General features: G+C 60.8%; 1 protein-coding gene across 1 annotated transcript; it reads right to left on the bottom strand.

Annotated features, from left to right (window-relative positions):
- Nucleotides 1-13,032: 13,032 nt before the first annotated feature.
- ASCL2 (achaete-scute family bHLH transcription factor 2) lies at nucleotides 13,033-13,455 on the bottom strand (the record flags this gene model as incomplete). The annotated part of the gene is made up of 1 exon (XM_080693828.1): nucleotides 13,033-13,455. One exon carries the CDS (start codon nucleotides 13,453-13,455, stop codon nucleotides 13,033-13,035), a length of 423 nt encoding a protein of 140 aa, XP_080549954.1.
- Nucleotides 13,456-13,762: the final 307 nt, after the last annotated feature.

Raw genomic sequence — 13,762 nt, 5'->3', positions numbered from 1 at the left:
AGCCGCTGGAATCCAGCCCCGGCGGCGAGCCCTGCCCAGAACAGGTTCCACCTGATCCAGGGCCGGCGGCTGCCGGGAGTGGGGGCTGGAGGGGAGGCTGGGGCCGTGCAGGCGGGGCCTGTGCTGGCCAGGCTGCCCACCCACCCGCCACCAGGGTCCAGGCCTGCGAGCCGGGGCGCCCCTGTGCCCCTCCCTCGGCTCTGCCCAGGCCCAGGGCAAGCCTGCTCCAGCCACCATGCCTACCTCGGGTGTGTGCCAGCCGCCTGAGGGTTCTCCATTCCCCACACAGGCACGGGCGACCACTCCAGAAGCCCCCTGCCCCCAGCCCACAGGAACCCCCATATCAGGTTGCCTCCCAGCACCCGCAGGGACTTTGAAAGGGACTTCAGGAAGGCCAGAAATCGCAGGCCCTGTGGAGTGCACCTGTAATCCCAGCCACCCAGGAGGCTGAGGCAGGAGGATCACAAGCTCAAGGCCAGCCTCGGCAACATGGAGACCCTCTCTTAAAATAAAAAACCAAAAGGGATCACGATGTAGTTCAGTGATAGAATACCTCTGGGTTCAGTCCCTGGGAGCAGAAAATTAAAAAGGAAAATAAAGCCGGGCGTGGTGGCGCACACTTGTAATCTCAGCATTTGGGAGGCTGAGACAGGAGGACCTCTGTTTGCGGCCAGTCTCAGCTACTTAGTGAGGCCCTTTGCAACTCAGTGAGACCCTGTTTCAAAATAAAAAGGCTGGGGGTGTAGCTCAGAGGTAGAATGCCCCTGGGTTCCATCCCCAGTACCACACACACAAAAAAGGAACAGCCCAGGGATTCCCAGCGTGTCAGAGCGCCTCCCTCACCCACTTTTCTCAGCACAAGCAGTAGGGACGGAGGGCCAGGACCTGAGGAGAGAGGGGAGGGTCCCTGCCTCAAGCCAGCCCAGCCGGCCCAGGCCCCTACAGGGGAGCGAGGAACCACCCTTATCTTGCATGTCCTCCAGCGGGCCACACCTTGACCTGTTGACCTCAGGGGAGAGTGAGCTGGCCTCTTTTTCTTTTGTTTTATTATTATTATTTTATTTTATTTTATTTTATTTTATTTTATTTTTTTGGTGGTGGTACTGGGGTTCCTGGAAACCCTACCTCTGAGCTACACTCCCAGACTTATTTTATATTTTTATTTGGAAACAGGGTCTCTTAAGCCAGAGAGGCTGGCTTTGAACCTGCAAGATCCTACTGTCTCTGCCTCCCAACCGCGGGGATGACAAGCCTGCGCCACCACGCCTGGCTTTTCTTTTGTTTTAAAAGTGGAACATCTGTTTATCTTCGACTCTACCTCATCCAAAGAGAAAGTCGAGGCGGAGAGCGGGGAGGACCTCGCTGGGCATTGGGTAGCCGGCTGGAAGCCATCGGGAGGCTGCCCACAGCGAGGGCTGGGACCAGCAGATGCATGTGTGAATGTGGTCCCAGGGACCCAGCTCCCCAGCGGGAGGGCAAGGCCAGCGTCCTGCCATCAGCCAGTCCGGCCAGCAGCCACCCACTACAGAAACCCTGGCGATGCTCGGGCCGCCTGGACCTTCCCGGGCACAGACATAAGGGTCAACAGGGAGCTCAGGTCCGCGGAGGCACGCGGAGGGGCGTCAGTCACAACGGACGTACCCCGGAGCCACCCCAGGCCGTCGACAGGAGCATCCCCGGGTGGTCAGCAGTGGCCATCTACCCTGACCACAGCACAGAGGCCAGACACGGAGAGTCCCGGCCACGTGGCTACGTTAATGTGGCATTCCAAGAGAAAACCGGGTCTGTGGCCAAAGACTTCCAGCAGGTGGCGGCGGGGGCGGGGCTGGGAGGGGTCGCCGGGAAGGAGTGGCGGTCTGGGGGCTCACGCATGCGCACAAGCATGCAGGATTTGTGGGCATACACCCCAGAGTCTGGCACTTGAGGCGTTTACACCCCAACTTAAAGAGGACAGAGCTTCTCCTGTGGTTCCTCCAGACCTACACAATCTACAAGGGTGCCCTGGGAGGCCCTCCAAGAGGGGGTCCGAGGCTGGGCGTGGGCTGCTCTGTAGGTGTTCCTGCATCCCAGGCAGAGGGAGCTGACTCACTGCACCCCAGGGGAGCACTGTCCACAACCAGCCCCTTGCTGGGGAGCCTGGAGCCAGCGGTAGGACGTCCTGGACCCACAGCTCGGCTCCCAAGGCTGAGCTCGAAGGCTTGCTCTGGCAGCCCCGCCCCACCTCCAGGCCGCATGACCCCTGCCTACCCTTCCTGACCCCACTTCTTTTCAGCCAGAGGCAGCCAGGAATCGTGGGCTGTGCTTCAGGGAGACAGGCAGGGCTACACAGTGATTCCTGCCCCAGGCCTCCAGATGGAAGACCTCCGAGACCAGGTCACTTGACCAGTCACTTGACGGGGGCCCTGCAACCGGCCCCTCCACATTCCGCTGCCCCTGCTGTGCCCATCGCTCTCCCTGAAAGACCCTCTCTCTGCAAGCCACGACACCCAGGCCCAGCCCACACCTCCCCCTGCCCAGCCACTCAGGTGATCAAAGATCCCTCAGTGCCCCAGCACCCCAGGAGCCCGGCAGGATGCCTTGCAGAAACCGGAGCAGGGCGATGGAGAGCCACCCAAGCAGATGGCCTTGCCTCTCGCCTCTCGCCTGGCATCTTCCCAGAGTGCTGGTGGAAGCCTCCCGGGAAGGCTGCCTGGGAGGAGGGGGCTCCAGGAAGATGGCTGTCAACAAGATGGCTGTTGGCAGTGAGGGGCTGAGGACAGTGTGGGTGATGGAGAGGTGGCTGAGAGAAGCCACTGGCCTGACGGCCGCGCTGGACAGCTCAGCTGGCCCCAGCCCACTGGCCAGGCTGCAGAGAGCCCATGGGACATGGTTGTCCCAGTCCAGCTTGACCAGCTCTGGCCAAGGGGCCGAGGGGCAAGGAGGTGACGGCTGGGGTGGCGGGCCGTGGGAATGGCGCCCCTGCTCCTCCCAGTCCGCCCTGGAAGACTAGATACAGACAGCCCTGCCTGGAATCACGCTCAACTCCCAAACAGCCTGCAGCCTCGGACGCCCACCTGATGCCCAGTCTCAGTCTCCATACCTACAAAACTGGCACGACACGGGCCTAACCAAAGCTGGAGAGCAGCCCCAGCCTGGCGCCCGCGGCGACCCGTGTGCCATGAGGCACGGCGCGGCTTTAGCCGGGCACGCACGCAGCTCTCTGTTCTGTGGACGGGGCCTAAGCGCCTGCTGTGCCAGCCTGGCCCGCAGCGGGGCTCAGGCCCGGGAGGAGCCATCGATGCATGGAAGGTCAACTGGGGAGGTGCCCAAGCTCCGGTGCAGGGGCCACACATCCGAGCTGGCTGGGAGGGGGATGCTCAGAGGGGCCAGAGAGCTGAGAAAGGTACACCCACACCCCACCCTCCTCACCCTCCTCGCCTGGGACTGCCGTGTCCCTCCTACACACACACACACACACACACACACACACACACACACACACACACACACGCGCGCGCCAGAACCCATCCCTACCCTCTGGTCCACAGCTTTGCCCTCTCTCAGTCTCCACCGCCTGCTCTGTCCACCCCTGCTCTGTCAGGGTTGGGGTTTGGGAAAGGGTGGTCGGGGAGGAGCCAGGCCTCAGGGACCAGGGGTGGGACCAGATGGCATAAAAGGCCCAACTTAGCAGGGCGCGGTGCCGCACACTCGTAACCCCAGTACCTGGGAGGCTGAGACAGGAGGATCTGGGTTTGTGGCTGGCCTCAGCTACTCAGTGAGGCCCTCCGCAACTTAGTGAGACCCTGTTTCAAAATAAAGAATAAAAAATAGGGCTAGGGGCGTAGCAACTTGAAGGTAGAATGCCCCTGGGTTCCATCCCCAGCACCAAAAAAAAAAAAAAAAAAATCAGTAAAAACAAAAATAAATAATAAAAGCCCAACTTAGATCTTTCCACACCTGGCCAAGACAGCTGTCTTCCGAGGTAAGTTGAACCCCTTCAAGGCCCTGCCTGCTAGCCCATAAAGACATTCAAATGAGAGACAAACATTCCAGCCCCAGGACATAGCCCAGCCCTGAGCTCTGAGCAGCTCCCAGGCCCTCATTTGGGTATTAATTGGATTTCGTTTGGAGATTTGCATGCTTATCCACTCAGACAATGACCAGCCACTGCAGGAGGGTGGAGGGTGGGACTGGACAAGCCCGGGGGCTCACAGAGCTGCCCCCACCTCCAGGATAGCAGCCAATACCCTGGGCCACGACACCCGAAGGAGGGGAGACTGGACCCCCAGCAGCCCCCTCAGGGATGGGGGTTCCTTACAAATAGGCATGGCAGGAGAATTTTCCTATTATACTGGCTGCAAATACGCCACCACAGGGATGGCCCCTCCTTGGTCTATCAGAGCTACCTTGGGCTTCCTGTCACAGGAGGCCAGGGGCGGACAGACGACCCTGCCCAGCCAGGCCATCCTGGGGAGACGTGCCCTCCTGAGCTCCCCTACTCAGGTTGGGACTGTGGCAGGGAGACTCCAGGTATGTGTGTTCAGAAAGAAATTCTCTGCCCCTGCTCCGGGATCCCTGGAGGGGTCATCCACAGGCACAGGGAGGGGCTCAGTCCTCTCTGTTTTGAGTTGGCCTGGGGAGGACGGTGCTGAAGCAAGGAGGACCAGGCAGTAATGTGGAGAGGGCAGGCAGGGTCTGGAACTATCCAGAAAAGCCCCATCCATCTTCCTGTTGTGGGCAAAATCTCGCCAGCCCAACTCATGTGTTGACCCCTGACCTCCCAGCTCCTTAGAACCCACGGTATTTGTTGACCCCTGACCTCCCAGCTCCTTAGAACCCACGGTATTTGTTGACAGGCCTTTGGAGAGACGATGAGGCTCGAGTGGGTCACTAGGGTGGCCCTAGGCCCCGTGTCAGGGGTTCTCATAGGAAGAGGAGATCAGGACACAGACAGAGAGGGCGCCATGTGAGGACACAGAGGAACGATGCCAGCCGGCGTGGTGGCGCAGCTTGTCATCCCAGTCCTGGAAGCTGAGACAGGAGGATCGCAGGTTCACGGCCAGCCTCAGCAACTTAGCAAGGCCCTCTGCAACTCAGTGAGACCCTGCTTCAAAATAAGAAATAAAATAAGTCTGGGGGTGTAGCAATTCGGAGGTAGAATGCCCCTGGGTTCCATTCCCAGTGCCAGTCACCAAAGAAAAAGGGGGGAGAGAAAGAGAGAGAGAGGGAGGGAGGGAGGGAGAGGGAGGGAGGAAGGGAGGGAGAGAGAGAGGGGGGTGTGTACCACCTGCAAGCCCAGGAGAGCAGCCTGGGAGGAGCCAGCCTGTGACAACACCTTGGCTGTGGACGTCCAGCTCCAGGACCTGAAGGACACGGGACCATAAGTGTCCCTTCAAGTCCAGGCCTGGGCCACTTTGCCACAGCAGCGGCGTCGACTCACACTCCACGCTGTGTGTGGGGCCCTGCTTGTGGCTCTGAAGAGGCCTCTATGCCGCTCCTGACAGCCACCTCCTGTGGAGAAAGGCCCGGAGGAAGGCAGAAGGCAAAGGTGGCCGCTGAGCCAGGGAGCACACAGCCCTCCCTGACCTCTTGTGGGGCCTGGGGGCACTGGGCGCTGAGCTCACAGCCCTCCCTGACACCTTGCAGGGCCTGGGGGCACTGGGCGCTGAGCACACAGCCCTCCCTGACCTCTCGTGGGGCCTGGGGGCGCTGTGACTGAGCTGCCGGCACCAGGATGGCAGAAAACAGCTGAGTTTGCAGGAACCTACTTCTCCCTCTGTCGGAGGTGGCCGGGCAGGAGCAGCTCCGGGGTGACCCCTCAGGAGCAGCTCTGGGGCGACCCCTCTGTGGGGCACCTGGGTAGACAGTGGCAATGGCCAACTGCAATACGGGGAGGTGCAGGTCCCAGCCTCGTGGGGGGCCCTCTGGGGGTGCAGCAGAAGGTAGGGAGTTCCCTGTGGCGTCCTGGCCTCTGCCTGCCTGACTCACCCCATTAAGCATGGGAGCGGCTGGGAGGGGTGGGGCTGAAGGGGGCAGAGGGACAGGAGCCCCCGGGGGCCCGGGCTGGGAGGGGTCGGGGCTCAGCTCCTGCCTGGGCATGCACCTGCTCGGGCCTCCCCAAGATGCCAGGCTAGGGGCCCTTCCCAGGGAGCCCCTCTGGAGCCCACCAGGCCTCTTCCCCTCCTCCCACTTGCTCCTCCCAAGCCCCAGAGAGTAGGACCCTCCCCCTCCATTTGGAGTTTGGGGTATCAGCAGACACAGGTCTATGGGAGGTGTGGGGTGGGGGCTTCCAGCCTCGCCCATGGGCCTCCACACAGCACCAGCCTGAGCCAGGAAGTGGAGGCTGTGAGGCCGTGTCACTGAGGCCCAGGCGCACACCAGCCGCCGCCTCAGCCCCCAGGCCCCTCACACCTGGCCCTTGTTGTCCTCTGAACCCCAGGATGGACCTGGTTCCATCAGGCTCCCAAGAGCCGGAGACAGACTCCCCTGCCTTGGGGGAGCTATGGCCTCACCTGGGAGCAGACTGGAGATGTAGCGTGCCCCCCCACCTTCCTGCAGCCCCCTACTGTGTGGGTGGGGGAGGGTGAGCCAAGCCACGCTGGGCCCCTCCCCCCTGCCCCAACATTTCCCAGGACAGTGGCTTTTGGAGTGAGCTGTACTGCCAAGGTCTCCAGGAGGAGCGGAGATCTCTAAGGGTCCTCAAGTCACCCCGGAGGACGGAAGGTGCGTGGACCCCAGGGCCGCTCTCACCCAAAGGCCTCCTGCCCCGGCACTTTTGAAGTTGGTGGAACAGACTTGCTTCCCTCTGGGGCCATGGCTATTCTGCTTCCTCCGATCAGGGCAGGGGTTGGGGCACATGGTGCCCCAGCCCCAGCTTTCTGGGTGTAGGATCCCTGCGGACACGTAAGCCTGCGATGAGCAGGGTTCTGGACTTGGCGGGATGCTTGGGATTCTCAGGGTCTCATCTTTGAACTGTGGTTTGCAGGCGAAGGTCACACGGGACTCGGGCAAGGTGTGAGTCCAAGGTCAAGGTCAGAGGGTGCACCCACAACTGAGAGACCAAGGCCGGGACCACGTTTCCCAGAGCTTGGTCCAGTTGCAGGAGGGAGACAAGGGCTTCCTTCAAACACGAAGGACAGAGGACGGGAGACCCCGCATTAGCCAACCCTTCTGCTCAAAGCCCTGATAGGCGGCGTGGTGGCTGGCCCCAGCTCCTCTCCTCCCCATCCCATCTTCCCCACCAGGAACGGGGGCCGGGGTGGGCTGGGCAACTGCCTGGACCAGGGACTGAAATGAAAACCGCTGCGCTTGGCCGTGCCGTGCCTTCCCTTTTCTGGGAACAGTAAAATACGTGCGCTCGTGTGAGCTGCCAGCTACAAGTGCTGTCCTGTCAGCGATTCTGCACGCGGGCCCCACGCGCTTACGCAGGCACTGAAACGTGGCACTAAACTGCATAGAGACGGGTGGAAAACAAGTGCAAATCCAGTTGTTTCCCCAAAACCTACAGAAGGTTTGTTATAGGACCCTCCCCCTCAAAAAAGACAGAACTCCAAGGATGTCCAAGTCTTGTATATGGAATGGTGTAGCCAGGCACCCGGGCACAGGCCGGAAATCCCAGTACCTTGGAAGCTAAGACAGGAGGATCAAAGATTCAAGGCCAACCTCGGCAACTTAGATCCTTAGCAACTCAACTTAAAAATAAACAAAAACATTTTTTTTAAGGGCTGGGGGAGTTATTCAGAGGTAGAATGCCCCTGGGTTCAATCTCTACCACAGTGTAATATGTGCATAGAACATATACACCTCTTCCCATATAGTTCAGATTCTTTCTAGACATTACTTACAATACATAACACAATCTAAGTGGTATGTAAATACTGTATTGTGTAGGGAATAATGAAAAAAGAAGTTTGTACATGGTTGATAGGGATGAAGGACTTTTGTTTTGGGTACTGGGGTTTGAACCCAGGGGTGGGGCTCTGTACTAAGCTTCATCCCCAGCCCTTTTTCTTTTTCGTATTTTGAGATAGGGTCTTGCTAAGTTTCCCAGGCTGGTCTTGAACTTGCGATCCTCCTGCCTCAGCCCCGTGTCACTGGGATCACAGGCCTGCGTCACTGTGCCTAGGTGGATGAGAGATCTTTACAAAATATTTTCAAATAGTGGTTGATTGAATCTCCTCAGACACAAAAGGCTGACTGTAATTTAAATTGCTAATGTACCTTTAATTGGAATAGCATTAATCACAAGTATAAAACACTAGACGTCAAGAAACAGACCAAGAAGAAAGGAAAAAGCAACTTTGACGTGTTTTTCCAGTTTTTGAGTAAGGGGTGTGTGTTCATCAGGTTTACGTCACTGTGACAAAATGCCTGAGGTAATCAGCTTAGAGAAGAAAAGGTTTATTTTGGCTCATGGCTTTAGAGTTTTCAGGCCAAGGTTGCTTGACCCAGCTGCCTTCTGGGCCCGTAGCAGGCAAAACATCACGGCTGAAAGGCATATCACAGGTAAGCTGCTTACCCCATAGGGGCCAAAGGGCAAAGAGAAAGAGGAAGGGGTGGGCCCGCTATCCCCCTTCAAGATCACACCCCCACTGACATCTCTCCCTCCTAACCCCGCCATCAGCTGAGGACCAAGCCTTCCACACAGGCTGGTCTTGAACTTGTGACAGGAGCCTTTGGGGTCATTTAAGATCCAAACCGTAACAGTGTCCCATTGCCATTTTGCCCTGGGCCCCCCATTACACAGCTGGCCCTGAGCAGAGGGGTCAGGCTGGGGCAGGGATTGGTTTCTGTTCCTCAGAGTTCCCGGAGCTCCGGAGGTGGAGGAAGCCACGTTGCAGGTGGGCTCCTAGGGCCAGATGAAGCCACCCGTGACCTCAGGAAGGCATTCTCCCGGGGGCTGGGGTGCCTTCAGGGAGCTGCCTTGGGACGCCCAATGCGGCACCAGCGGGGTTCACCCTGGAGTCACTTCAGTAAGGAATCCCAACACCAAGGCACCATCCCAGCCCGTCCCCTAGACCATGCTCCCAGGGACTGTGGCCCTGACCCACCCTCCAGAAGGACCCCAAGCACCTCTGCCTGGCCAGTTCCCAACCTCCAGGCGAAGGCGGGGCCCAGGCCAGGGGCTGGCTGCCCCAGGCAGAGCCAGGAAGGGCTTGCTGCTCCAGAATGGCTACATGGCTAAGGGCGTCCTTCCCTGCAGAGCCACTGGGCCACCCTTCCTGAAGGTAACTAACTATTCAAGAAGGAACCCCAGTTCCCAGCATTCTCAAGCTGACGTCAGCCACTTGATCTGTAGAGATGGCCATTTTGTAAACGACAGCTTTGGTGTGTGTGTCTGTGTGTGTGTCTGTGTGTGGTGGGAGGGGGGGTGCTAACGAGAAGGAGCAGGCAGCCAGGGCCCGGGTGACACCTGTCACCCTGGCCAGCTAGCAACAGCAGCCCTTCTCTCTCAGAAGTGTCCGGTGTGGATGGTCGCCACCCCTCGTGTCTCCTGCGGGCTGCAGTCACAGAGCAGGGTACCACCAAACCCCAGCCTATCATAGCCCTCCTTCCCATCTCCTCGCCCCCAGCTGCAGGAAAGTGAGGGAGAGGTTCTGGAGAAATACCCAGGGTGACCGGCATCCTGCTTTACCAAGGACGGAGCTGGGGCAATCGCTTACAGGTTGCGTCCGACACCCATTCAGAGAATTTGATGTGCGGACCTGGGGCGGATCTTGATTCCGTGAACGCAGCCGTACAGACTGAGAAAGGGCTGAGCACTGTCTGATGATGTGAAGACCTGCTCGGTGGGTGATGACGGCAGGGCTTTCCTTTGGAGGCACGCAGGGAGCAGCACATTTGGAGTCTGGGGTTTGCTTCAAAACCACGTGGAGGCCGGAGGGGCCACAGGTCAACGGTCAGGACGTTACATGGGTCTCATCTGAGGTGTCTGCTCGCGGCTCCTGTGGCCTCACGCGCAGCCCCTTGGCCAGGCTGGACAGTTCACGCATCCCCAGTAGAATCATGGCCCCGGCAGAAGGCACAGAAGGTGCCCAATAAGGATTCCGGTCCTCTTGAGTGTTTGAAATTCCCCATAATAAAATCTGAGGACAGCCGGGCATGGTGGTGCAGGCTTGTAACCCCAGCATTTGGGAGGATGGTGGTTCGCAGACAGCCTCAACTACTTAGCGAGGCCCTCTGCAACTCAGACCCTGATTAAAAAATAAAAAAGAAGCCGGGCATGGTGGCACATGCTCGTAATCCCAGCACTTGGGAGCCTGAGACTGGAGGATCGCAGTTCGTGGACAGCCTCAGCTACTTAGTGAGGCCCTTTGCAATTCAGTGAGACCCTGTTTCAAAATAAAGAATAAAAATAAATAGGGAGGGGTTGTAGCTTGGAGGTCAGATGCCCCTGGGTTCCGTCCCCAAGCCCACAAAAAAGATAAAATTAAAAAATAAAAATGCCTCTGGGTTCCATCACCAGTACCACAAAAAATAAATAATAAATAAATAAAATCCGAGGACAACCCAGTGGTAACACCGTGAAGGTCCTGCAGAGTTCCGTCAACTGCACACTGCCCCAGCTCCTCGGCCCCATGTGTCCCTCCCAACCCCAACCGGACACCTGTGGTCCTTGTGGCCACAGGCTTCCCTGGGCTCCTTATGTAAGCCATAGGAAGAGCTCAGGTGTGCGGCTCAGTGCAGCCGCTGGCCTGGGAGTAGGCCCTTGGGAGAAGAGGGCTGTGGGGTGGGCTTGCTAGGTGGCCATGACAACATGCTCCATTCTGTCGCTGGGACAGAGAGGGTCCCTTGACCCCGCAGCCCTGAGCCGCCGGCCAGCCTGATCCCATCCGCAGCCAGGCCTGACACTGACCTGGCTCTGAGGACCCCTGCTCCTCCATTAAGGGGCCCTGGCAACCCCGCTTCTGAGACAGATGTACCCCAGGAGCATAAGGAAGACACCCCCAGCCACTCCCACCTCCCAGGGCTGTGCCCCGACCGCTCCTGCCAGAGGAAGGGTGCCTGCAGCACCCTCGAGCAGCCCCAGCCCCTCCCACACCCCCGGCAGTAAGAGAGATTTGGGCACAGGTTCAAAGCTGCGAGGCCTGGGGTCAAAGGTGGAGCTGTGTAATTTCGCGCCACCGCTCACGGCTGGGGGGTGCCTGGGAGGGTGCCGTGGGCGGGGAGTCCTGGAGAAGCTTCCTTGTTCAGGGAAGGCTCTCACAAGTTGGATAAACAGAAGAGCAGGGGCTTGATGCCAGCACCCGACCTAGCACACACTGGCTAGCAGGCTCCTGTTCACCAAAGGTTCCCCCAAATCCTCCCATAACCCCTTGAGGTGGGGCTTGCAGTCAGCGCACAGACCCACCCAGCTGGTAAACAAGTATAATTTTTTTTTTTTGCAGTACTGAGCATGAAATCCAGGGGCACCGTACCTCCAAGCTACACCCCCAGCCCTATTTTTTAGTCTTTTTATTTTTTAAAACAGGGTCTCACTAAATTGTGAAGGGCCTCACTAAGTAGCCGAGGCTGTCCATGAACCCCAATCCTCCGGTCTCAGCGTCCGGAATGCTGGGATTACCGGTGTGCACCACCACGCCCTGCTAACTGGCAAGTTGAGAGCCGGCAGTAAGACCATCCCCTCAGCCCCAGAGGGAGCATGAACAGCTCTCACAGGTCGGACCACCTCGGGTGCAGCCCAGAAGCCGGCAGTGGCCTGGACCAGGTGCCTGTCCGCTTCCGCTTCCCAGCAGCAAAGCAGCCCCCCAGGGCCCACCAGCACAGGGCCACCACTGGAAGCCCCCAGCTGCACAGGCTCGTGTGAATTGCTTCGGCACCGGCGGTAGCCTGGCTGGCCCCAAATCTTACACCTGACTACCCACCCTAAAGAAGATCCAGGCAAAAAGTGACCCGGGAGAGTCTGGACCCTCCACCCAAGACGGGCTGTCATCTGAGAAAAGAGGACAGGGCCCCTGGGAGAGGCCACCACCAGACACCACTGATAAATAGAACCCATTTATTTAGAAAGTTCTCCTTTGGTAAAATAGGAGTTCCCACCCAGGTCAGCCAAGCGGTGCTGCCCAAGCAAAGTCCCTGAGCCGGGCTTAGGAGGGGGGCGTCCACCAGGCACCCTGCGCCTGCGGGGACTGCTGTGTCCACACCTTGGCAGGTTGGGAGATTCCAGGTAGCAGGGGTGGCGGAGTATAGACAATCTTTATTGTGCTCCCAGCCTGGGGCTCCTCTGTACAAAAATAAGTCTTCATATTTTCAGCAGGGTCCCCCGGGGCAATTCAAATCACTCCATAAAAAGCAGATTCAAGTGTCCTTGTAAAATCCTCTCCTGGAAAATTCTTCGAGTGTCAATGCCCCACCAGGGGGGGGGAAGCTGGCCAGAAGCAGCCAGCCCATGGCGGGGCCATGTCCACGCAGGCACTGGGTCGGGCTGGCTGGACGGGGCAGCGCCGTGGGCTGCGTTCCGGGCTCGCTGGGGACCCAAGCCGGCCGGTCCACCTGGGGGCGATCCCCGGCGATCGTCCACTTGCTGCTGGGCGTCCGCGCTGGCAGGGCTGCGGGGGCACAGGGGCAGAAGGCGCGTGAGTGCGGACGCCCCGGGGCAGACCCTACCCTGCCCGTCCCCCCACCTCCCAACGCGCAGGAGGCAGATTCCCCCGCCCGGCTGGCTTTAGGGCCCCAGTCCGGGGGTGCCGGGATTCGGGGAGGCCCGGGCTGGGCGGGGCGCTGGCAGGCGCGATGACTCAGGCCTCCGCTCCCGCCGACACAGTCGGGCACCCGGGCCGCGGAGGCGATTTGCAATGCAAAACCACGGGCGCGGCCGGGATCCCCGGGCCTCGCCGGCCCGACGGCCGCTCCCTTCCCCGGCGTCCCCTCCCCCGCCGGCGGCCGGGCCCGGGGAGGAAGTTTTGCAATCCCGGACAAACACGCGCGGGTCTTGCTCAGGCTTGAAAAAGTTGGCGGGGGGGGGGGGGAAGCGTGAGCGAAACCGCGGCACCCGCCGGGGTCCAGCGCGCACCTCCTCCGGCCGCGGGGCGTTACCTGGCGGGGCGGGGGCGCTCAGAAGCCCCCCCACCAGCTGGAGAAGCCCAGCGGGTCCCGCGCCGCCGGGCTCAGCTCGGCCTCGCAGCCGCTGTCGTCGGACGAGCAGGCGGAGCGCGGGGAGCCGGGCTCGGAGCCGGCGGGGGCGCCCGCGGCGTGCTCGGCCAGCAGGCGCTGCAGCGCGCGGATGTACTCCACGGCCGAGCGCAGCGTCTCCACCTTGCTCAGCCTCCTGCTGGCGCCGCCGGGCGGCACGTGCTGCCGCAGCGCCTGGAAGCCCAGGTTCACCAGCCGCACGCGGTTGCGCTCGCGCTCGTTGCGCCGGGCCACGGCCGCCGCGCCGCCCCCCGGCCCCGCCGCGCCGCCCCCCGGCCCCGCCGCCCCCCGCCGCCGCCGCCCGCCGCGCAGCAGCTCGGGGCCCGCGGGCGCCGGCCCGTCCATCGCGCCGCATCCACCCGCCGCGGAGGCTCCCGGAGCGGCCGTGCCCGGCGCCCCGCCCCGGGCGGCGCTGGACGGCGAGCTGGTGCCCCCCCCCCCGCCCCGGGCGGCGCTGGACGGCGAGCTGGTGCCCCCCGCCCCGGGCGGCGCTGGACGGCGAGCTGGGGCCCCGCGCGCCGGGCGGCCCCTTTAAATGCACAGACAGCCCTCCCCCGGCCCCGCCCGGCCCCGCCCGCCCCGCGCGCCCGGCACGGCAGGTGCCCCCCGCGGCCGGCGGGGCAGGCGGGTCCGGAGCGCGCGCGACCCCCGG

This window comes from Muscardinus avellanarius (assembly GCF_963383645.1).
Source record: "Muscardinus avellanarius genome assembly, chromosome: 1".
NCBI lineage: Eukaryota > Metazoa > Chordata > Mammalia > Rodentia > Gliridae > Muscardinus > Muscardinus avellanarius.
The sequence above is the reverse complement of the archived record's forward strand: the minus strand, read 5'-3'. Positions and strand labels throughout refer to the sequence as shown.